This window comes from Ictidomys tridecemlineatus, chromosome 10 (genome assembly GCF_052094955.1).
Source record: "Ictidomys tridecemlineatus isolate mIctTri1 chromosome 10, mIctTri1.hap1, whole genome shotgun sequence".
In the NCBI taxonomy this organism is placed as follows: domain Eukaryota; kingdom Metazoa; phylum Chordata; class Mammalia; order Rodentia; family Sciuridae; genus Ictidomys; species Ictidomys tridecemlineatus.
Window position 1 is genome coordinate 139510681 of NC_135486.1, and position 23513 is coordinate 139534193.

The following is a 23513-nucleotide window of genomic DNA, read 5'->3' on the forward strand; positions in this document are numbered from 1 at the left end:
TGTGGGGCTGGGGCCACTGCCTGACAGAGCAGAACAACTGAGGGCGGAAGGGAGACGATGTGATGGACAGCCCTGGAGACGACGGCCAGCTCTGTTCCGAGCTGCCCACGGGAGCAAGCCCCACTGCTGAGCCGGGGGTTCCTGGCTGGCACAAGGGAGGGAGGCCTGGGCCCAACCAGGACTCAAATCCAGCCTCACCATTCCATGCTGTGTGACCTTGGATAGATTCGTAAGTCTCTCTGGGCTTGGGTTTCCTCCTCTGTCAAACGAGGACTCTATTCAGAGGAGGAAGTGGAACAGCGCACAGCTGGAGGAGTGCAGTCTGGACTTGTCAGGCTGACCCCACCAAGACTCCATCTGGCAGGGTCCTCATTACCACCCCATTGAACAGGAGCAAGTGGAGGCTCAGAGAGGGCAAGCAGCTTGCCCAGAGTCGCCTAGTTAGAAAGTAGCAGAGGCTGGTACTGAGGCTGACGAACTCTTCTCCCCTTGGACTTCCCACGATGTGGGCCTCTCCCCGGGTCAGGGAGGTGGAGCTTGAGCCAGCTCAGCTCCTGCACCTGCTGGGCCACCCTGAGCCCTGGTCCCTGTGGTGTGCTGGTCCCTGGGTTCTGGCTGAGATGTCCACCCTGGCTTCGTCCCTTGTGAGACTCCTGTGCCCGTTTTCCAGCCTAGAGGGAGGAAGGGGCTCGCCTTGTCTGGGGCCGCTAGAGCTGGGCTCCAAGCCAGGCCGTGACCCACCCTGCTCCTGCCCGCTCTGCTCTCAAGAAACGCTGCCTCCGCGAGGTCCAGGGCGGCCTTGGGGGTCTCAGGGGCCCTCCCTTGCTGGCTGCCCACCCCGTGCCAGGCCCTGGGAGGCTCCTGGTGCACCTTGCAGGGGCCAGAGCTCCACACTGCTGTGGTCGTCAAAGCAGCGGCTCTGAGCTCCCCACCCCGGGGGACAGGAGCTGGGTTGGCCCGTGGGCCCAGGGCTTCCCAGGGGCACCTCCATTTCCCCCCAGTGCCCTTCCTGCTCTGCCCGTCTGAGCTGGGTGGGTGAAGCTCCCCTCCCAGAGCCTGGAGGGAAGGGGGAGGAGTCTGTCCTCAGACAACCGACTGCACTATTCTGGGAGCTTGCACTGAGCCTAATTCCGGGGCGCGTGGGTGGCTTCAGGCTAAGAGCAGACCCCGCGATGCCTCGGAGGCCGCCAGCCCCGACCTGGCACTTCCGGGACTGGGCGGACTCATCCTCCTCGAGTGTGGCTCGTGGGCGCGGGGGTCCCCTCTGGTCACTTTCACCCAGGTCTGCAGGCCCCCAGGAGGACCCCACATTTGCAGAAGGGGCAGAGTCTGCTGTGGACCCACGGTGGCTCTGGGGACAGCAAGGCTCAGGGAGACACCGTGGCCTGTGGACCCTGGCATCAGGGCCTGGGCCTCCCTTCTGACGGGCATTACCCTCCTGGCTCAGGACAAGCCCTGAGTGACCCAAGGCGAAGCCAGGAGGGAGCAGCCCCAGATGCCTCCTCTGCACCCATCCTTCAGTTCCCATGGCGACCCTGAGCAGCAGGCAGAGGGCTCAGGTGAAGTGTGCAAGGTCACACGGCTCACAAACGGGGGGCTGGGCTTGCACGCTGGCCGGGGCCCAAAATATGTAAAATCTGTGCATATGTAAAATGAGCGCCTTCTTTAGAGGGCCTGTATCTTTACATATGAAGCATCTTCTGAATCTATATATACAATTACATGTTTAAAGCTGCGTATATAAACATTCTGTCTATGCAGGTGATAAATATATAAGTATAGGCCATCTATGCTTAGAAAAAATTACATACTTATGTTCACACGTATCTTATATGCATCATACATGTTCTTGTACATGCGTGGGTATATGTACATACGTGCACATACGTACACGTATTGGCATGTGTTTTTCAGAACAGTTTCGTTGGGCTGGTGGTGGGGCTCAGAGGTAGAGAGCTCTCCCAAAGCCAAGCCCCTCCAGCTGCGCTGACGCATGAGTCATACCACACGATTCGTCCCTGGGAAGCATGCGACTGCATGGCTTCCGCATAGTCTCAGCTGTGTGCCGCCATCGCCACAGTCTCAAGATGTCCTCGCGACCCCCAGTGAAGCTGCAAGGCCCTGGCCCTCATCTCAGCCCCACTCACCCCCCACCAGCCCCTGACAACCAACCACTAGTCCTCTTTGCCTCCGTGGATTGGCCTGACTTTTCATGGAAGCCAACTCTCATAACCCGCAGGCTTTTGTGTCTGGCCTCTTTCCCTCGGGACAGGGTTTTCAAGGTCCGTCCACGTGCAGCATGTGTCGGTGCTTCATTCCTTTTTATAGCTGAGTAATATTCCACCATAGGGCTGGACCACAATTCCTTTATCCTCTCCACAGTTTAAAGGACATTGGGTTGTTTCTACCTCGGGGCTCTTCTGAATACAGCTGCTACAAACACGAACGCACACATTTCTGTGTGCACATTTGTGTCCATTGTCTTGAGTGTGTGCCTGGGAGCTGGCTCGCTGGGTTGCAGACAGTTCGCTGTAGGAGGAAAGGTCAGGCTGGTTTCCAAGGGGCTGCATCATGGCAGGTCCTGCTGCAGGCAAGGCAGGAGGCCCAGCTCCTCCACGTCTCCCAGCGCTCGCTACCGCCTGCCCTTTTGCTGTTGCCACCCTGGTGGGCGTGAAGTGGCACTTCTGCAACGACGGGCCATGTTGAACGACTTCCCACGTGCCTCTCCGCCACCAGTGGTGTCCCGCTCATGGAAAATGTCTGCCCAGGTCCTCTGCCCAGTTTTAAATTTATCTCTTCAATGTTGAGCTTTAGTAGTTTTTTGTAGATTCCAGATACAAGTCCCCTATTTGATACAGATGTCTTATATATATACTGTCTACGTACAAATAGATCTAAACACGTGCAAAAATTCCCCCCTGATCCCTCAGTCACCTTTTCTTTCCCTTGACGGTGTCCTTTGTGATTTTGATGTCACAGCTAAGAGATGACTGCCTCATAAAGACTTATTCCTGGGGGTTTTGGGTTTTGTGTTGATTTTTGAAGAATGAGGATTGAATGACCTTGGGCGTTCTGGGTGGGCGCTGTACCACTGAATGACACCCCAGCCCCTCCCATGTTTTCTTGTAAGTTTTATAGTTTGAGTTCTTACAGTCAAACCTTTGCTCCATTTTGAGTGGGATTTTGTACGGGTCCTGAGGTTGAAGTTCAATGTCATTCCTTTGCATGGGGAAGTCCTGTTATCCCAGGACTATGTCTTCCGCGTGGATCTGTCTCCACTCCCGGTCCAATGTCAATCAACATGTGAATGGAATTCCAATTTCACTCCTGTGATCTCTATGTCTGCCCTCGAGTTTGTGCGATGGCTATTCTGGTTGGATTACTGTGGCCTTCTAAGAGGTTCTGAAATTAGGAAGTGTGCGTCTCCCGCTTTTACTCTTCTTCAAGATTGTTTCTGCTCTTCTAGGTCCTTTGCGTTTCCACACGGATTTTAGCCTCAGCCTGTCAATTTCTGCAAACAAGACAGCTGGGATGTGACTGGGTTTCCTTGAGTTTGTGGTTCGTTTTGGGGAGCCCTGCCGTCTTGGCAAGGTTACGCCTTCCAGTCAGCGAACAGGGACGGTCTTCCATCTATTTACGGCTTCTTTACTTTCTTTCAGCCCTGTTCAGAGTGTAAGTCTTGCACTCGCTTTCCTGGGTGCATTCCTAAGTCTTCGTTCTTTTTGGTGTTATTGTAAACTTCACTGCTGTGTAGACAGCAGAACTGATTTGTAAACCGCTCTGATTTACGCCTTGCCACCGTGCGCAGCTTACTTACGGTCCGGTGGTGTGTGTATTTGGGACTTTCTGTGTGTAACATCTTGAGTCTGATTTGGGAAAAGCACTTGCTCTTTCACCCTGGAGTGTGCTGTTGGCTGTGGGTTTCTGCTGAGGTCCGTTATTCGGCTTCCGTGTGGGGAGTGGTTTTCTCATGCATGGGCGTTGGAGTTTGTCAAATGCTTTTTTTGGATAAATGCCTTCTCTTGAAACGTCCCAGCAGACCCGTCCTTCTTTCTGAGGGTGAAAAGTCAAATGCAAAGCCTCAACGCTATTTGCCAAATCACTGCTTGGGCCCGGCCCCATCGCCCCCCCAGGAGAAGGCGTCTGTTAAGATGCTGGTGGTGTCCGCAGTCGCCACCGCTGCTCCTTCCCGGCGGGGGGTGCCTTTCTCTGTCCTGGATACCCCCTCCCAGGAAGGAGACCACAGCCCTGCGAGGGCGGTGAGGGATGCGCTGGCCCCGGCCCTGACCCCCGCTCTGCCCCCAGGCCTACGAGAAGCGCTTCCCCACCTGCCCGCAGATCCCAGTCTTCCTGGGCAGCGAGGTCCTGGGCGAGTCCCGCAGCGCGGACGGGGCAGTGCACGTGGTGGAGCGCAGCTGCCGGCTGCGCGTGGACGCCCCGCGGCTGCTGCGGAAGGTGGGCGGCTGGGGCTGGGGTGGGGTTGTGGGGGGTGTGTAGGGGGTGGTCTTAGGGTGCAGAGTGGGGCCCAGACTGGTGGAGGTGGACCGGTGGGCGGCAGGGTGGGTCCGCAGGTCCAGGTTGGCGAGGGATCTAGGAGCAGGCACCGGGTGTCCGGGAGCCACCTGGGTGGTGGGGGCCACCCGGGACTCGCGCCTCTCTTTCCTCTGGTCCTCCTCCTCGGGCTGTTGGTCCCCCTGCAGATCGCAGGCGTGGAGCACGTGGTCTTCGTGCAGAAAAACGTGTTGAACTGGAGGGAGAGGACGCTACTCATTGAGGCGCACAACGAGACCTTCGCCAGCCGCGTGGTGGTGAAGGAGAACTGCAGCTACTCGGTGAGCCGCCCGGCCTCCCCTCCTGCTCCCTCCCGCGCCGGCAGGTAAGACAGGTGCCCTGCGCGTGTCCAGCTCAGATGAAAAACCCATTTTTTTCCCTCAGTGTAAGTATGCTTCAGTCTTGTTTGGGATATATTTACACCAAGGCATTGAAATTCCAAGGTGACTGGTGTCTTGTATTTTATCCACGAAAACTGGCAGCCTTCAGGGATCTGTGGCTCGGTTTCTGCATCTGTAGGGTGGGGTTGATAAGTGCGCCCACCACATAGGGGTGGTGAGGGCTACAGCAGGTGAATCGTCGCTCTCCAAACCCCTCAGACCAGTGCCTGGCACCACTGAGTCCCATGTAAAGATGGTTAGTTTTAGCAATCATAGGTATTATTCTGTGAGCGGCTGTGGAGTGCCGGGCACCCTGCCCAGTGCTGGCACCGGGAGGTGGACGGGTCTGCCTGCTCATTGTCCTCATGCGCCTTCCACTCCAGTGGGCTGTGCAGGTGGGAGGAAGCCAGACCCCTGCTAGGAAGGACGCAGCAGATGGCAGGAGGGGTGCCCAGGGTCCCTCGGCTGCTCAGGAGGTGTCACCGAGGCTGAGAGCTGAATGTGGAAGGAGCAGGCTCCTGAGGGCTGGGAGCAGAGTTCTGGGCTGGGAATGGCCTGGGTGACGATCTGAGGGGTGGAGGCGAGGCTGTGGGGCCAGGTCCTGCTGCCACAGGGCTAGAGTGAGGAGTCTGGAAGGTGTGGCTGGAGGGGACCTGCTCTGCCACTACTGTGCAGCCTGGAGGAGTAGCTGCCCTTCCCAGGCCACACCGTCCACATCTGTGAAATGGGCATAGGCAGATCCTGTCTGGCAGGTCCTCAGGTTGCTGGAAGGTCCCAGGAGTTAAGGTGGGTCAGGTCCCAGGCTGGATCCCAAGTGGCAGTCCTCAGGATGGCCACACAGCGTGGCAATTGCAGAGCATGTCGGTGTTTTCCACAGTCTTCGCCCAGCCTTCTGGGCGGAGGGCTCTGCCCATCCATCTGCCACTTGGTGCTTCATATGAGGAGGCACCCATAGATGCCTGTTGCTTTTCCTTTCTGCACCTCCAGCCCCTCTTGGGACCTCCTGGAGATGGGGCCCAGGATGTTGAGGCTCCTGTAGGCACCTGTTGTTGTTAACCACAGTGACCTCTGCCTCGGCAGGCCAGCTGGACCCAGGCTGCCTGTGGATGTGGGTTCCCCAGCCCTGGCCTGCTCCGTGGGGCAGCCCAGGACCTGCACATTCTGCAGCTGCCTGGGGAGCTCTCGGGAGCACTAGGTCCTGGCCCCCGTGGTCTCCACCAGTGTGTTTTCTTTATTGACATCTGTGCATCTGTGGATATACAAGGACACTTAGAAAGTACATCCTTGTATATAAAATATACATATAAATATCTAACATACAACATGTAACTATTTAAGGTATCTTAAACTCATATATAATGTTGATATGTAATTTATTCATACACTTATGTAAGGGATGTATTATATGAAACATCATTTACATATAATTTTTTGGAGGTGCTGGGGATGGAATCAGGGCCTCACGTGTGCTGGGCGAGTGCTGGATCCCCAGCCTGTTTGCACATAATTTTATGGTCTGTGTGTATTTTTAAGGGGCAGGGGCCCAGCTATCAGCCCACACTCTCTGGCCCCATGAGCCAGCTCTCTGCTCCCTAACACCTCAGACTTTGCATGGTTCCGGGAGGGGGCCCCTGGGTGTGGCTCGGTGGGACGTGCTGTCCACTGCAGGTCTGCCTGGGGAGAGCCCCTGGGGAGGCCAGCAGCCCCACAGTGAGACCTGGCATTCCTGCGCCTGGCTTCCAGGTCCACCCCGAGAATGAGGACTGGACTTGCTTCGAGCAGTCGGCCTCGCTGGACATCCGGTCCTTCTTTGGCTTTGAGAACACCTTGGAGAAGATCGCTATGAAGCAGTACACGGCCAACGTCAAGAGGGTGAGAGGGCCCGAGGGCCCGGGAGGAGGGCGCAGACCCACCCTGACCCTGGCGCCCCCTGTGACACTGGGGAGAGCCCTAACCTTCCTGGGCCTGTCTCCCCACCTGCCAACGGGCGCTCTAGGGCGGCCTTGTCACTGAGACCAAGGACAGAGAGCTGGCTGCAGTAGGATGCCCTGGTCACTGTCCCTGTACCCGGGGATGTGGGGGCCCTGCAGTGAGCTCAGTGCGCAGAGGAGGGGCATTCTGCAGAGCCTCTTCCTGGCTAAAACTGTCACTGCTGGGTTGGAGACCTCAGGCCCACCCTGTGATCGCCTATTACATAATGACACAGGTGACAGGAACTTATTAGTGTTTTATCTGCGTGTTATATAAAACCCTGCTAGTTGGGGCCGCTGCTCCGCACTGAGAGGTGAAGCCCGGCGGCGTTGGACAGCACCTCTCCGTCCCTTTCGGCCCCCAGTAGGCCACTGTCCGCGGAGGGACCCAGCCAGGTGCGCCAGTGCGGTGACCCCGCCATTGTGTCCCCAGGGGAAGGAGGTGATCGAGCACTACCTGAAGGAGCTCATCTCCCAGGGCACCTCTCACATCCCCCGCTGGACGCCCGCCCCGGTCCGGGAGGAGGACGCCCGCAGCCAGCCCGGATCCCGGCAGGCAGAGGGGACCCTCAGGGCCCTGGGCCCTGCCTCGGAGGCGGTGGGAACTGACGGTAGGTGGCCGCTGCTCCGCCCTGGCCCCGGTGCTGGGAAGCGCCCCGCCGGGTGGGAGGAAGAGGGAGGAGCAGCGCGGAGGGTCTGGGTCCTGCGTGACCTCGGACTCCTCCTCCGTGCCCCCTCCACCCCCGGCTCCGCCCCTGCTGACCTGGGCGCACCGCGCTGCCTGGGATTAAATTACCCGAGTAATGCATGATCGTGGTAGAAAAAACTCAGACCACTCAGAAGATGGGCAGTAGGAAGTATGCCTTCCTGCTCCCTGGAGGCCCAGCGGAGGCCTGGGTTTCTATTTGGCGAGCTGCTGCGGTAGGTGTGCGGACCTGTGATGGTGGACACCCGCACACACGTGCGCACCGTTGTCCATGCCTGTGTAACACGTCGAACCTAACTCGTGGGGCGCATTCTGTAACCCCCTGGATGTTTTGATGTTTCTCATCTGCGCTGGATGCGGCTGGTTACTTTTCCCGGCAGCGAGAAGGCCTTAACAGTTCACGGTATCGTGATGCGGTTCCCTAACTCGATAATAAACATCGACTATTTGCTATTTTAATTCGGCCTATTTAGATGGTCCCCGATGGATGGACATTTAGGTTGTTTCAGTTTTTTTTAAAGAATACAAATAGTGATCTGGGTGTGGTGGTGCGCACCTGTGATCCCAGGAACTGGGGACAGGCGGAGGATCACAGCCTTGGGAAGAGGACCCCACGATCCAGGCCAGCCCCGGCCGCTGGGTGAAGCCCTAAGCAACGCAGTGAGACCCTGTCTCAAAATCACACAAAAAGACCTGGGAGGCAGCTCAGTGGTAGGGCACCTGCCTCGTGTGCGTGAGGCCCTCCTGGGTTTGCTAGGCCCCAAGTTTGATCCCCAGCGTCACTCTCTCTCTCTCTCTCTCTCTCACACACACACACACACACACACACACACACACACACACACACACACAAATAGTAAAAATTAAGAATGTGCCATACATCTTTGGACTCAGAGATTTTAATTTTTTCACTTAAAAAACCTGGAAGGGTGTTACTAGGGATGGAACTGGGGGTGGAGCACTCGGCCACTAGCTCCCTCTCGCGCCCATTTTATTTCTTATTTTGAGACAGGGCCGGGATTGCAGGCATGTGCCACTGGATCCAGTTTCTACATAAGTGTTTAAAAAATTTTGTAGAAACAGAGCATAACATTTAAAATGTGAAGTTACTGGAAGGTTTTGTGCAACTGAAGTTTTGGTAGATTTACCAATTAGGCCTCTGAAGAGGCTGTGGTCATCGCTCCCACCTAAAGTGTGAAGCTGTGTCTACTCACCCTGACTTTCCACCAGAATCTCACTAAATATTTCAAACTTCTGAAAGGCAGTAAGAACGATCCTTTGTAGATTAGTGATGCGTTCTTTCATCACGATTGAGGTCAAGTATTGTTTTCATGTTTAGGGACTATTTTCCTTTCTTTGGTTGATTCCTGTTCTTGAATTCTTATTGGTCTGTAAGAGCTCTTTGTATATTTCAGCAATTAGCCCCTTTGTCGCAGTTCAGTCTTCTATTCATGTGGAAATTGTTCACAATAGAATGTGAGGGTAAATGAAAAAGAAAAGAAAAATTCTAACAAACCGGTGTACAGAACAGTACAAACGCAGAGTCCAGTTTCCTTTTGGGCCACTGACACGTGGAGGCCTGCCCGATTCCCAGATACTTGAGTAACAATACCGTGAATCAATACTACATCTCGAGCTGCGTTTAGAGGGAACAAAATCCATTCATGCAACAAGAATTTATTCTGCACCGACTGTGTGCACTGGCTGGCTGCTGTTGTACGTGCCCTTTTATATTTTTACACGCTCCTGTGTGTGTGCTCTGTGGTTCGTGCCCTGTACCCTGCCTGTCCACCCAGGCCTGGCCTCCACTCTCATCTGTCCTGTCCACCAGCATGCTGGCACTCAGGGTGGCTGGCAGAGGGCACCTCAGGCCCTTCCACCCTGTTCTGAATCACTGGGCCTTTGTGCTCAGAGGGAGAAAAGGGCCCTCACATCTGCCCGGGGCCGGAAGGACGTGGGGCCCCGCCTGCCTCATGTCTTCCGCTGCCCCTTTGCTGCTGTTGCCCACAAGAGTTCAGCCGGCCCCCATCCCTCCTGCAGTTTACCCAGATACCTCCCCGCACAGCCGGCGTGACCCCCCCCCCCCGCCCGCCAGGGTTGGTTTGGGGAACGGCTGAGAGGTTTTGCTGGGCGGGCATTCAGTTTGCTCTCTCACTGTGCCATCTGTCCACAGAGAAGTGGCGGTGCCCACAGGCTGCTGCTTGGCTGAGATACCAGGAGGCCGTGGGCACCCGCCTCTGCTGCTCAGGGCTAGGAGCCGGGCACCGGACCTGGGCTGAGCCGGGCTCTGTGTGCTGGCCATGGGCTGATCTGCCCAGCAGGCTGATCCACGTGGTCCCCAGGCCCCCACACATGGCTCGGCCACCTGGGAGGGTGGGGATCATCCTGGACTAAGCTTCCAGAACCACCTGGACCCGGGTTGAAAAATGAAGGACTTTGGGGCCTGCAGGGCTGTGTTCGGAGCCGGAGCCCTAGCCTGGCTTGGAACCATGTTCCAGAGCAGAGGTGGCCAGTAGCACAGGAGGGCAGAGAAAGGGCAGCCGCGGGGCGAGGGACGCAGGGTCTCCCTTGTCCTGAAGACCCCATCCTCCTCCTCCAAGGGGACAAGCTGGACGCAGACTACATCCAGAGGTGCCTGGGCCAGCTCACGCCCATGCAGGAGAGCTGCCTGATCCAGCTGCGGCTCTGGTTGCAGGAGACCCACAGAGGCAAGGTGGGTGGGCCTGGGGGGCGGCCAGAAGAGTTCACTCAGCCACGTGAAGACCTCCCAGGATCCCTGGCCTCAGCAAATAGATGTCATTAGCGACTCCCTCCCCCCCCCACCCCCCACCCCCGACCTGCGCCCCACCCCCAGTTATGACAACCTTGATGTCATATGTGTGGGGGGGGCATGGTGACCCCCAGTGGAGACACCGCTGCATAGCACCACATTCCCGATACCCTTCTGTCCTTTCCCATGGGACTTAGAGACCCTGCGAAGGTGAGTGTTGACTGCCCGTGGGTGGGTTTTGCCTTGTCACCTCTTAACTAGGATGCACGAGGGTCCCAGGTGCAGACTTTGTCCTCAGCTCTTCCTGCTGTGGCTGCCAGCTGAGCGGCTGGTCTTTCTCTCCTCCACCTTAGGGGACAGGCAGGGTGTGACTTTAGTGCGGGATGGTGTCAGTTTACACCTCCAGGAGTCGGTACTGAGCCTCCAGGCCGGTCCACACCCTGCTCCTCTGGCTGGAGAGAGGGCAGCTCCTGGGGCTGGTCCTGCAGGACTGGCTCACTGGGGGGGGGGGGGGCTGAAGGAGGACCAATTGCCCCAAAGAGAGACCAGGTCCCGGCAGGAGCAGGGAGGGCTGAGAGGCAGCGAGTGCGGAGGGTCCTGAGCCCTGGCTCTCCCTCGGGGTTGGGGACGCTCTGCAGGTGAGCCAGGGGCTCCTTCTGGCACCTGACCTGTGGGCGGGGTGTCCTTCTCTGGCTCTTTCTCTGGGTCTCAGATTCCCAAAGATGAGCACATCCTGCGCTTCCTGCGCGCCCGCGACTTCCACCTGGACAAGGCCCGGGAGATGCTGTGCCAGTCCTTGAGCTGGCGGAAGCAGCACCAGGTGGACGTGCTCCTGCAGACCTGGCGGCCCCCCGCCCTGCTGGAGGAGTTCTACGCGGGAGGCTGGCACTACCAGGACATAGGTGAGGGTCGGGGGCTGCCAAGGCACTTGGAGGAGGGGCCGTGTGCCAACGTCTGGTTTTCCCTTGGGCGCTCGGAGGCCTCTGGAGGTGACGCCCAGCTGGGAAGAGGTGCAGATAGAATAGAATTTGGGGCCTGCCCAGGCGTCCCCCTTTGCTGGGGTCCCCGAGGGTGCAGGTGATGGTTGCCGAATGTCCCAGGCGCTTCTTAGGGCAGCCGTGGAAGACCGTCACAGACCTGGTGGCGAAGACAGCAGAAATGTGTTCTCTGGAAGTTCTGAGGCTGAGAGTCTGGAGTCAAGGTGTCGGCAGGGCTGTGCTCCCCCAGGGCTAGAGGGGAGGGTCCGCCCCTGCCTGTCCCAGCCTGGGCCGGGGGCCTGGGCTCCTTGGCTTGTGGCTGCAGCCCTCCAATTTCTGCCTGTCTTCGGTGGCATCTTGGCATCTCTCTGTGTCTTCTTCTCTAAGGACCCCAGGGGCTGAATGTAGAGCCCACCCCGGATCCAGAACGATTCCCCCCTTCTTTTGGTATTGGGGGTTGCACCCAGGGGTGCTCTAGAACTGAGCACATCCCCAGCTCTCTTTTATTTTGAGGCAGGGTCTCACCACATTGCTGAGGTGGCCTTGAGCTTGCCACCCTCCTGCCTCCACTGGGGTCCCAGGGTCTGTGCCCCCCACCTGGTCAGGAGGCCAAGGCTTCCTCTTGATGTCCTTAACTGAATGCATCTGCAAAGACTGTTTTCAAATAAGGGTCACACTTTGGGTTTTGTGTGTGAGTGTGAGTGTGAGCGTGTGTGTGTGTGTGTGTGTGTGTGTGTGTGTGTGGTGAGTGTAGATGACATTCCACCTGCCACAGATACTGTGTCTGTTTTTTCAAATTAAAGCCAACAACTACTGGGCTTTTCATGGTCCTTTATGTAAAAACTCACATATGCTGATTGGGGGAAATGCCAGGCTCTCTCGAGCCCTGGTTGGCACGCTGGTTGGCACAGTGTCTTAATGCAGTCCTCGGTATTCATGGATCCCCCGCTTGCTAAAATGTCTTTGTAACCTCCAAATCAACAGTCACAGCTCCGTGGCAGCCCTGTCAAGGTCATCCAAGGACACGTTCAGAGGGGTGAGAATTTTGGGTGGCCAGGTGTGCACGTCCCGGCTGGGGCTGAGCAAGGCGGTGCAGCCTCCAGGGTTTGGCGCTTGTGCAGCACACGAGCCGTTGGTGGCTTCTAGAGGGCGGTGATTTTGCAGTTTTGGGTTTTTCGTGGGCAACTTTGCTGCTTCGTGGGGCCAGAGGGCTGTGCTGCCCTCGGGTGCCCAGAGCACGGGTCCTGGGTGCAGTCGGGGAGGATCCTGGGCTGTGGGCTCCTGTGTGCCCCTGGCCTTGGGTTCAGTGCTGACGACACCCACCCATCGAGTCCCATCGTCCTACACAGGACACCTGTCAGCAACGAGGACAGCACTAGGTAGCTGAAATGGACGTGGTGTGCGCAGAGTTCTGTTCTCTGGAGAGAGCAGGGAGCCTCTGGAGTCTTGTTAGACCCCCGTGGAAATGGCCTAGCTCTGCTGCGGGAGTTGGTTCTGCTGAGTGCCCAGTGGAACCAATGGGGACGGGGACATGGGGAGTGTCCTTGACCCCCAACAAGGCCACTGACGTGGACAGAAGGGCCGAGTCTCCAGGCTCCCGCCGCCTGACCCGCTCCTGCCTGGACGAGGCTGATCGTGTTCTGGGACTTTGTAGGTGACATGAGTGACGGCATTGCCAGTGTGAGCAGGTTCCTCTCCTTGGCTTTCTTCTGAGGCTGAAGAGCGCATGCTTGAGGCTCAGTGTTGTCTGGCCTCAGTGTCCCCTCCTGGGGTGGCTCGCTTCCTGTTCTGAGCAAAAGAGAGGCGGGAGAAAGGCTTCAGGTTGGAAAGAGCCGCCAACGCGGAGCGGGAGCTGCCGAGGCCCCCGCGGGCGTGTCCCTTGTCCTTATTAGAACACGCCTGTTGTTGGGGTCTTTGGTGAGGGGTCTGCCCCCTGGAGGCAGCAGGTGCTGGCCAGGACATGCGTCCACTGGGCCTGGGTGTGCAGGGCCCGGTGTCTCCTCCCTGAGGATGCCACATTCCAGTGGTGGCCTGGACCTGCCCGGGTCACCAGTGTCCCTTCTGTTTGCTTGTCCCCAAAGATGGACGTCCCCTGTACATCCTCCGCCTGGGCCAGATGGACACCAAGGGCTTGATGAAGGCGGTGGGAGAGGAGGCGCTGCTGCAGCACGTGAGTGTGTCCCCCTCCCCCAGCTCCGGGGCCACCTGCGGGAGGGACAGCAGAGCCGGTGGCTCAGCACGCTGTCCTCCCTGCAGGTCCTTTCTGTCAACGAGGAAGGACAGAAGAGGTGTGAGGGGAACACCAAGCAGTTTGGCCGTCCCATCAGGCAAGGACCTGGGCGTGACTCCCCAGTGGACGGGGCAGCTAACACATTGCGCTGAGCGTCACCGTCCCCACCTAGCTCCTGCGGTGATGTTGTGAGGGGCTGCAGTCACCCTGACTTTAGAGGAGACAGCCGGGTGGCGGTGCTCCCTGGGGTCACGGAGGGATTGGTGGCCGAGCTGGCTCGGACCTGCCCCTGTCTGGGTCCGGCTCTGTCCGGCTCCCGACTTTGGATCCTGAGAGCAGCTCTGTGGCCCGAGGTCTCCCTCCATCTCCCACGACAGCCCCACTCCCCGGTGACCAAGCCCAGCAGCGGCCTGCTGCCCCTTCACTCCCTGACCCCACCCCTGGGTGGAGGTCGCAGGCCAGTGTGTGCGGCCAGCTGTGTGCGGCCGGGCCCCCCAGCCCTCGGCCCTCCTGGTGCCAGCACTGACAGGACCTGCCACCTGCAGTTTTACCCCCACCCCCAGGAGTCTTCCCTTTGTGACGATTAAGTTCCTTTCTGTCTGGAGATTTCTTAAGGACGGGGACATGGGGCGGGGGTGGCAATCTGTCTGTCAGGGTCCTGGCCGGAGGCAGAGTCCACCCCAGATGGTTTGAACGGGGAGTGTCACAAAGGACCCCCTTGCAGAGGTGTGAGCAGGGCTAAGGGACATCCAGGGTGCAGAGGGTCCCAGGGACCGGCCACTGCAGTAAGATGGTCATTTCCCTAATGACTCACTACTGATGGAATGGAGGCACAGAGGGGTTAAGAACTTGGCCCAGGCCACACAGCAAGTGGCAGAGCCGGGATCTGAGCCTGGGCCACCCGATGCTGCCGGGCAAGCTTCCAGAGCCGCGTGGGCTGTATGTAGTGGACAGCATCTTCTCTCAACTAGTAGGGACCAGCTCCTGCAGAGAGCGCTCCAGCCCCCATCTCATTTAGAGCTGACCACCTTTGCTGACTCTGAGAGCGGCAGGTCCCTGCCCAGGTCTCTCCAGGTGGAGGGGAGGCCTGGGTCCCGGGGCTCAGCTGGGCATCCAGGCTCCGGGCCTCTTCAGCGCGCAGCCTGCCGACCGCGGAGGGTACCGCAGCAGTGTCCGGCGGCCCCTCTGCTCCCACCCGCCTCCCTGTCCATCCTGGGACGAGGCAGAGCCAGGTGGAGTGAGGGGTGCGTGTCCACCACAGCTCCTGGACCTGCCTGCTGGACCTGGAGGGTCTCAACATGCGGCACCTCTGGCGGCCGGGGGTGAAGGCGCTGCTGCGCATGATCCAGGTCGTCGAGGATAACTACCCCGAGACCCTGGGCCGGCTGCTCATCGTGCGAGCGCCCCGAGTCTTTCCCGTGCTCTGGACGCTGGTAAGAGCAGGAGCCTGGCCAGGCCCCCCTGGGAGGCTGAGATGGGAGGATTCCTCTGCTCCTCCCACTGAGTGGCCTTGTTTCAACTTTTGTAAATGGCAGCTTTATCCAGATAAGACTCTTATGCCACGGCCTTCACCCTCTTAAAGTATGGGTTTCAGCGGTTTCACTATATTCACGGAATTGTACAACTGCTACCCCACCCAGTCCCAGAACGTTTTCCGGGACCCTCATGCCCATTTCTCCTCCTGGCCCTGGGGGTCACCCTCCGCCTACCTCCCTGTGGGATTTGCCTGTTGGGAGCTTCATGTCAACAGGCTCGTCCACTGTGAGGCACTTGCTGTCCGGCTTCTTCCCTGAGCACAGTGTTGTGGAGTCCAGCCGTGGTGCGGCCTGCCCTGGCTCTCTGTTCCTTTTTACAGCTGAATAATATTCCAGCATGTGGATGGAGCACATTTGTGTATCCCTTGCCTATTTCTTTAATGGGATGGCAACCCTCAGCATTGTACAGTGTTCCCAGGCCTCCTGTGAGCTGATTCCAAGGACAGTTTGGACCTTGGATTATTGGGATTTTAAACTTTTGGCCAGGACCCACAGTTGTAGTCCAGCACACGTGCGTGCACACATGTGCACACGCACACCCTGAACAAGAGACCTGTGAAGTGGTGTGCGTTCCTTGTCTATGCCAGTCTCTTTACTAGTCTCTTCTGTTCTTTTCCACTGAAAACAGGCTAGTCGAGCAGGTGTGCTGTGCACCTCTGTAATCCCAGATACTCAGGAGGCTGAGGCAGGAGGATGGAAAGTTTGAGGCCAGCTGAACAATCTAGGGAGTCTCTGTCTCAAGATGAAAACTAAAAAGGACCGGGTGTGGGTCAGTGGCTGAGCGCCCCGGTGTTCAATTCCCAGTACCAATAATTGATCAATCCATGCCCTCTGCCTCACCCCCACTGCAGGTCAGCCCCTTCATCAACGAGAACACCAGGCAGAAGTTCCTCATCTACAGCGGCAGCAACTACCAGGGCCCTGGGGGCCTGGTGGACTACCTGGACAAGGAAGTGATCCCCGACTTCCTGGGGGGAGAGAGTGTGGTGAGGCCGGTGCTGGGCTGGGCTGCAGGGTGAGGGCAGTGGCCCGGGAGGCCAGGAGTCCAGGCTGGGGGGGAAGGGCCCCTGGGTGGCCGCCGTGCTGTCCCCTGCAAGCCAGGCCGCCGAGTGGCACGGGGCATGTTTCGGAAGCTGCCCAGAGAGGCGACACCTGCCCTTGGCTCTTTCACACAGTGAGGCAGCATCTTCCAGAAGCCCAGGGACCAGGCCAGTCCCCAGACCCTCCGTGTCCCCAGAGGTTGCTCAGCAGCCGGGCTCCTCTGAGCCCTTCCACGCAGGGTGGTGACACCCAGTGCCCACGGCCCTGCCCTGGAGCTGGTGCGCCCAGACCTGCCCTGACCAGGCCGCTGCCCCCTGCGGTGGGCTGCCGGGCAGGGAGACCCCGAGTCCCAGCCCCTTCCTGCAGGCGGGCGGGCTCGCCCTCTCTGTTCACCCAGCAGCGCACAGTAGGCCTCCTGGGCTCCGCCGGCCTGCCTGACCTTGCCTCCTGCTGTGGCCTCCCCCTGGAGTGAGATGGGCATCACGGTTTGGGATGGCAGAGGGTCTGCCGAGGCCCAGCCGCCCGGGGGCCTTTGGCTTTGGGAATCTGCAGAACCCACGTACCTTGATGGGTCCACCTGACAGCTGAAGGGGTGCTGGGGGAGGGTCCCCGATCCCCGCCAGCTGTGTGGGGGGGATCTGAGTGTGACTCTCAGGAGCGTGCCCTGTGCCCTGAGCAGCCACCCTGTGCTCTGTGATCTTGGACAACCGGTCTTCCCTCTCTGAGCTGCCATTTCCCTCCTCTGTGATGTGGGGAAACCGTCCCGACCCTGCGGGGGTTCTGGGGGACAAACGGGGTCACTGTTCTAGGCTGTCTCAGGGCTCACAGGACTCGGTGGCTCAGGCCGGCCAACCTCCAGGACCCTGACCTGCCACCCATTTTGTCTGTGACCCCCAGTGTAATGTCCCTGAAGGAGGACTGGTCCCCAAGTCCCTCTATCTGACCGAGGAGGAGCAGGAGCAGGCCGACCAGCTGCGGCAGTGGAGCGAGACCTACCACTCGGCCAGCGTGCTCCGCGGGGCGCCCCACGAGGTGCTGGGGCCTGGCAGGGAGGGCCCTGGGCCGTCACCCTAGGCCAGGTCCTCGCAGGCGGGTGTGGGGGGATCGAAACCCAGAGGTGACGTCAGCCGTTGGGCCTCAGCCTGACCCAGGGAGCTCCGGAAGGGGAAGAGGTCATGAATGGCCTGCTGAGAATAAGGGGCCAGGCCTGAGTGCCGTCCCCTCCCGGGCCCCCCGGTCATCCCAGGGTGGAACCTCCCAGGCCTTTCTGAGAGAAGTTCCCAGACGAGGGACGGAGGAGCCTTAGCAGCCCCTTCTGCCCTCCAGGAGGCCGACCTTGGGACGGGGGGCAAGACCCCTGCAGCACCCACCGCACCTCCCATGCCCACTCCCAGCTGTCCCGTCCCCTGGGACTCCCAGAGCTGCTCTGTCCCCACACAGGTCGCGCTGGAGATCCTGGAAGGGGAGTCGGTCATCACCTGGGACTTCGACATCCTGCGAGGGGACGTGGTCTTTAGCCTGTACCACACCAAGCAGGCGCTCAAGCCGGGCCCGCGGGAGCCTGGGGCCAGGGCCAGCGGGCAGCTGGTGGACAAAGGCTGGGTCCTAGGCACGGATTACAGCCGCGTGGAGGCTCCGCTGGTCTGCCGGGAGGGGGAGAGCATCCAGGTTGGCACTCCCGTGGGTCACTTGCTCCTTCATCCCGCCGTACTGGACGGCCACCCCCTGCTGGGCTGCGGGAGAATACAGCAGGACAAACCAGACGTGCCCCTGGCCTCAGGGACCTGGCAGGACAGCAGGGGAGAGATCATGGTGTCCCCGTAGCAGGTGCTCAACCACCAATGTAGCCGGGCGGCAGGGAGAACAAGGGCACAGGCCAGCTCCACAGGCCTAGGGCCGGTGCACGTCACGCCTTGCTGCCTGCATGTCACACCTTGCCCCCGCACTCACACTTGCCCCCTGAGCCCTCCGCCCACCTCCCCGTGATCCCCCTAACACTCTAAACACTCTAGCCCTCCTGAGAGTCGCCTTCTAACAACTAACACCGCCCTGCACACTCTCACACCCCCCCCCCCCCCGCCACCTGTCGGAAGCACCCGAGAGCCCCCGCCCTTCTCTAAATCCTCCTGGTCTGCAGACCCACTGAGCTGGTCCCAGGATGTGGGGCAGCCGCAGGGACGGCCTCGGGAGGTCCTTGTAGGACAGTTTGCTGGTGCACTGCAGAGGGGACAGAGGGCAAGAGCCTCTCTCTCCAGGCCTGGCCACCCGAAGGCTCGGCCCCTCTCCCCCTCTCCCCGCACAGAGCATGGCTGCTGTGTTTCAGGGCTCCCATGTGACCAGGTGGCCTGGGGTCTACCTGCTCCAGTGGCAAGTGCACAGCCCCCCTGGCAGCATGGCCTGCAGCCTCCCGGGCGATGTCCTGACCGCTCTGCACAGCCCGGGCCCCAGGTGCAAGCTCCTCTACTACTGCGAGGTGCTCGCCTCCGAGGACTTCAGGTGGGTCGGGCCTGGCCAGGGCGGGCTGGCCCTGCAGTGCTGGGCGTGGCGTCCTCCTGGGGCTCCCGGGCTCTGCCCTAGCGGTGGGCCAGTTCCTCCAGGGTGGGCCCAGCAGGGATTTGAGGAGCCCTGGTCAGGCCCGCTCAGCCGCAGAGCCTGCCCTCCTCACGAAGCCCTGCAGGAAGCCGGGTGCACCTGGCCCTGGGAAGGAGGTGCTGGAGGGCCCCCAGGGGGACGCGTGGAGACGGGGCGGGCTGGGCGCCCTGCACCAGTGTAAGAGTCCTTCAGTGACCTCATGAGAGATCAGTCCAGGGCTACTTCCTGCTGCCCTCCTGGGTCTGGCACTGGGGCACTCCCACCGCGTGGAAGTGTGGCGCAGACGGAAGAAGGGAAGCCACGCCCAGCCTGGGCTCTGGGCCCAAAGCCACATGGCTAAGAAGTGCTGGGGCTTAACAGAGAGGGACCTGGCAGAGGGTGCGGTGGGGGGACCCTCTGGGAAGTGACACTGGGTGGAGAGCCACGGGGTGTGATATCGGTCACCAGGGGCCTGTTCAGCACATAGATTCTGGTTCAGACCCTAGCAAGCCCCAGGCGCCAGGGTGCAGCTGGTCCCCACACACGTTGAGGAGCAAATCCCTCCGGCTGCCCAGGACAGCCCCGTAGCAGCTAGCCCCCTGTGGCAACGCAGAACAGCAGGTAGAATGGAACACACGAGCCACGCTCCGGCCACTCTGTGGCCTCTGTGGCCAGCGGCTGCTGCCAAGGACAGCACACTGGTAGGACATTTCAGCCGGGCAGAGGCTTCTCCAGGCAGCTCCGACCTGAAGTCCAGGTGAACCAGGTAGCTGGGACAGAGGGAAGGTGCTGCCCGGAGGCTCGGCACCCACAAAGGTGTGTCCAGGGTGCTGGGAGGAGGCCAGGCTCGACTGCGAGGAGTGAGGGGTGAGAGGTGGGGCCGGAGCCTCCCCGGGCTGTGGGGGCCCAGGACCGTGGTAGGGATCCAGGGCAGGGAAGCCCCTGGATCCTCTGTGGAAGGCTGGGCTGTGTCCTGAGGGAGCGGGGCGCAGGGAACTGGGGGCACAGATCAGCTCCACAGACAAGTGCTTCTCCCTCTGCACTTGGCCGGGCCCTGGCCGTCGGCAGCCTTGAGGAAGGAGCCCTGGGGCTCAGCTGCAGCATCAACAGAGGGTGACTTGTGCCCTTCCCCCCAGGGGCTCCATGTCCAGCCTGGAATCCTGCACCAGTGGCTTCTCCCAGCTCAGTGCCGCCACCTCCTCCTCCTCCTCCGGCCAGTCCCAGGGCAGCTCCCTGGTCTCCAGATAGCCAGGCGCGGTCCTCGGGGCAGCCCGCTGGCCTGGGCCACCTGGAAGAGTGAGAATGAGAAGCAGCTGGCCAAGGCCTGGGACCACGTGGGCTGCACCTCTGGTCCCCAAAGCCGGGTGTCAGGACGGGACAGCGAGGACCTCATCCTTGGCCAGTGTGGCCCGTGTGCAGCTCAGGGCTCCTGTGGTTGCCAGGACAGAACTCCCCTCTGGACACAAAAGACCTGCCCATCTCAGCGCCGTGGGTCTCGCAGGATCTGGGGCTCAGCCATGGCACCAGGCGCAGCCCCTCACCACCACTTGCTTGCTGGCCCCGTCGGCTTCCTTCTAAGGAGGGCCACCCCGGAGCAGGGTCTCCGTCCTGCTAGGCACACTGTCCCTTCCCCCAGAAGGGAACCGCTCACTCCCAGAAGTTCCAGTCCACCTCCCAGGACTGCCTCTCAGCAGCCAGCTGGGGACCCGCGTCCATTCGTGAACCCGGGAGAGTTTCTGGGGGTTGGAGAAGGCGGGTCCTGGGGTCATGTGCCCAATCTAGACCAATCACTGTGACTTAGCTGGGGTGCGGCGCATTGATTGGCCAGCCTGGATCACATGCACAGTGCTGGAGCCAATCACACGGTCTGAAAAGGCAAGGGCTTCAAGGAATACTGGCCCAAGCCCCAAGAAGGGGAAGGTGCTGGGCCTCCGGAAGGGATGGTCCCCTGAGTGTCTGAGGGACAGCAGCACTCTGAGTCCCCACTGGGCCCAGGAGCTGTATCCAGGGCTCGCCGTGACCATATCCAGGTTTGCTGGGGGCCTAGCCCTGACCACCAGTGCCTTGAAGAGGGTGAGGAAGTCCAAGGCTTCTGCCAAGTTTTAGGCAGTGATGGGGTGACACACACGATCTCCATACCCCTCTGGAGGCCTCTTTCTGTCCTGGGGAGCTGTTCCATTACGACCTTTTTAAATTGTAACTCAGAGAAACCCACTGCTCAGTGACTTAAACACAAAAGGGTGACCATTCATGGATTCATAGTACCTGTCCAGTCCAGGGCTGACTTCAGGTAAGGCTGGATCCAGGGTCTCCACATGGCATTTGGACTCCTCTTGGTGGGGAGGCTATTGTCTGCCCTGGGGCAGATCTGACTCAGGAACCAGCTCCAAAATTGACCTGACTTTCCCCAGTTACTGCCTTGGGTCTCCTTGGGACCTGAGGACATTGTTCCTTTCCTTTCCTGGGTCCCCAAAAGGCAACAGGTCACGGGTCTCTGAGTGCTAGGCAAGTGCTCTACCTCCGAGCTACCACCCCACTCCCAGCAAGGATTCTTGGCTGGTCCCTCTGAACCCAGCTAAAACTGGCTTAAGCAACAAAGGGAATTCCCTGGGTCTCGGATTTAGGAATTGGCTCCGGGAACGGCTGGATGCGGGAGCCCCGTTTCCCCAGGCCTCTCGACTGCACCCAGGCCTCCTGACCCTAACCTCTTTGCACCCTGGCCGCCTCCTTTCTTCCACCTGGTGAGGAAGGGGCTGCCAGAGCCCAGACTTCTTCACACAGGCTCCCGACCCCATCTCCGCTCTCGTGGAAGAGTCTGGCTGACCCTGCTCAAGTGGCAGGTTCACTTCTTGGCCGTGCTGCCCAAGGCACAGGGGGTCCCGTGACTGGCATCCCCTCTAGAAGCAACGGGGCTGCGTGGGACCGTCCTTCCGTGCACCAGCAGGCGTCCGTGGTGGTGTCCTGCGTAGAAGTCTCTGGAATCTGCGCTGAAGCCTCTGCAGCAGGCTGCCCCTGCCTTGGGGAGGCCTGTAATTAAAAGTAGCTCAAGGAAGGGACTGCCCAGCTTCTGGCTTTTAAACTCCCCCGGGCCACCAGGGCTGGACTTGGCTTAGGCTTCTTGCTCCTCCTGGCTCATCAGCCCCTTGCCGTCAGGACAGAGCCGACCCGTGGCCACGTGACCATTAGACCAGGGTGCAAAGCTCAGCCTTCCTTTCATAGCTGTGTAACCTCGAGCAGGTGACTTAACCTCTCTGTGCCTCAGTGTCCTCATCTGTAAATTTTGGGGACAGCAGTGCCTACCTCATGGGGTTGTAGTGGGACAAAAGTGGTCACAAAGTCCCCAGCACGGCGTCTGGAACACAGAAAGCGCTCAATAAATGTGCGCGGTAGTTCTGATTTCTTTGTGCTTCTTGTCCCAGTCCGGGCTCCTTACCGAGGGCGCCCTCACGGGTGTTCATGAGGCAGCCGGCCTCCAGAGGACGTGAGGCCAGGGTGCCGCTGCCTTCTGCGGTGTGTGCAGCCGGCTCTTCCCTTCTCTGGGCAGAACCACAGCTCTGAAAGGGCACCTTTAGTCCCTGCGCGGCTTTCCTGAGCCGGGAGGTCTTCCCCAGATGTTGAGCTGGGCATGATGGCACACACCTGTAATCCCAGTGACTGGGGAGGCCGAGGCAGGAGGATCGCAAGAGCTAGGTCAGCCTCAGCAACTTGGCGAGGCCCTCAGGATTAAAAATTTTAAAAAGGCTGGGATGTAGCTCAGTGGTAAAGCGCCCCTGGGTTGATCCCCAGCACCGTGCAAAACGGCAACCGATTTGCAGCAACCGAAGGAGATAAGTGGTGTCGTTCCTCTCCGACCCTGCCCTCTGGGGAAGCTCCTCTCCTCTGTAGAACTGATGGCTCCTTTTCAATGGAGTCCGTTTTGGGGGTGAGGTGCCTGTTCTTGTGCCTGGTCATTCCAGCCAGAAGCACTGGCCATTTTAGGCTTGGAGCAACTTCCACTGTCTTCTCCCTGAGCCTGGCGCTTGCCCAGGGATTGTTCAGGGATTCCTTGGCTATTGTTTGCAAGACTAAATAGAGCATTCGGGAAAGAGCTGCGTCACCGGGGGCTTGTACATCAGGAAAGAGCGGCGTCGCCGGGGGCTTGCACACCGGGAAAGAGTGGTGTCGCCGGGGGCTTGCACCCTGGGAGAGAGCGGCGGCACCGGGGGCTTGCACACTGGTGCACAGGGACCAGCTTCTTAGGTGTGAAGCTCAGGCACACTGCATTAGCTTCCTGGGGCTTCTGGAACAAATTACCCCCCTCAAAAAAAAAATGAGGCTCAAGACCGCAGCCCTTCATTCTGCCCCAGGTCTGGAGGCCAGAGTTGGAGCCAGGTGCCCTCTGGGCATCACTCTCCCTGCGGTGACCAGGGCAGGGTCCTTCCTGGCCTCCCCTGGTGGCCACATCACCCCACCTGCCTCCTCAGGTGCCTTCTTCCCTCGGCATCTCTCAGGAGGACACTGGTCACGGAGGCAGGGCGTCATCTAAAGCTGAAGCCGCCGTCTCTGCTGAGACCCTCACTGCAGACGAGCTCTCAGCCGGGCTCTGGGTGAACTTGGGTTGGGGGTGCTGGTCGACCCATCAGAAACGGGCGTGGGGTTTATCCACGCTGCTGGCGCCCGGGTTCCCCAGGCTCGCTCAGCACCGCCACCTGGGATGTTGCGGGCAGGGTTCCTGAAGTCCACCTGCCACTCTTCAGCTACTCGGGGGACAGTGAGGACCTGCAGTCCTTGTATTTATTTATT

General features: G+C 59.7%; 1 protein-coding gene and 2 long non-coding RNA genes across 6 annotated transcripts in view; 1 reads left to right on the forward strand and 2 right to left on the reverse strand.

The window, feature by feature from the left end:
• The window catches only part of Sec14l5 (SEC14 like lipid binding 5), a 36284-nt gene extending 14157 nt beyond the window's left edge, over positions 1-22127 (forward strand). Inside the window, exons 3-16 of one of the 3 annotated variants that reach the window (XM_078024564.1) lie at positions 4306-4455; positions 4701-4832; positions 6675-6803; positions 7335-7512; positions 10208-10320; positions 11090-11279; positions 13436-13524; positions 13611-13681; positions 14846-15017; positions 15971-16105; positions 17058-17192; positions 17601-17828; positions 18484-18656; positions 19868-22127. In XM_078024564.1, coding sequence (XP_077880690.1) covers positions 4306-4455; positions 4701-4832; positions 6675-6803; positions 7335-7512; positions 10208-10320; positions 11090-11279; positions 13436-13524; positions 13611-13681; positions 14846-15017; positions 15971-16105; positions 17058-17192; positions 17601-17828; positions 18484-18656; positions 19868-19979 — 2007 coding nt within the window. In that variant the 3' untranslated portion in view covers positions 19980-22127. Of the gene's footprint in view, positions 1-4305; positions 4456-4700; positions 4833-6674; positions 6804-7334; positions 7513-10207; positions 10321-11089; positions 11280-13435; positions 13525-13610; positions 13682-14845; positions 15018-15970; positions 16106-17057; positions 17193-17600; positions 17829-18483 lie in introns of all 3 variants that reach the window. The other 2 variants (XM_078024563.1, XM_078024565.1) reach the window with 2 other exon arrangements.
• LOC144367581 (uncharacterized) lies at positions 1789-7493 on the reverse strand. Of its 2 annotated transcripts, none has more exons than XR_013427119.1 (2): positions 7359-7493; positions 1789-6180 (listed from the first exon to the last, which is right to left on the reverse strand). It is a non-coding gene; the product is annotated as an uncharacterized LOC144367581 (long non-coding RNA). The 2 variants fall into 2 exon arrangements; XR_013427118.1 differs by lacking the exon at positions 1789-6180 and adding an exon at positions 6288-6771 and having other exon boundaries at positions 7359-7456.
• On the reverse strand, positions 12169-18589 carry LOC144367580 (uncharacterized). The gene is made up of 2 exons (XR_013427117.1): positions 18517-18589; positions 12169-17944 (listed from the first exon to the last, which is right to left on the reverse strand). It is a non-coding gene; the product is annotated as an uncharacterized LOC144367580 (long non-coding RNA).
• Positions 22128-23513: the final 1386 nt, after the last annotated feature.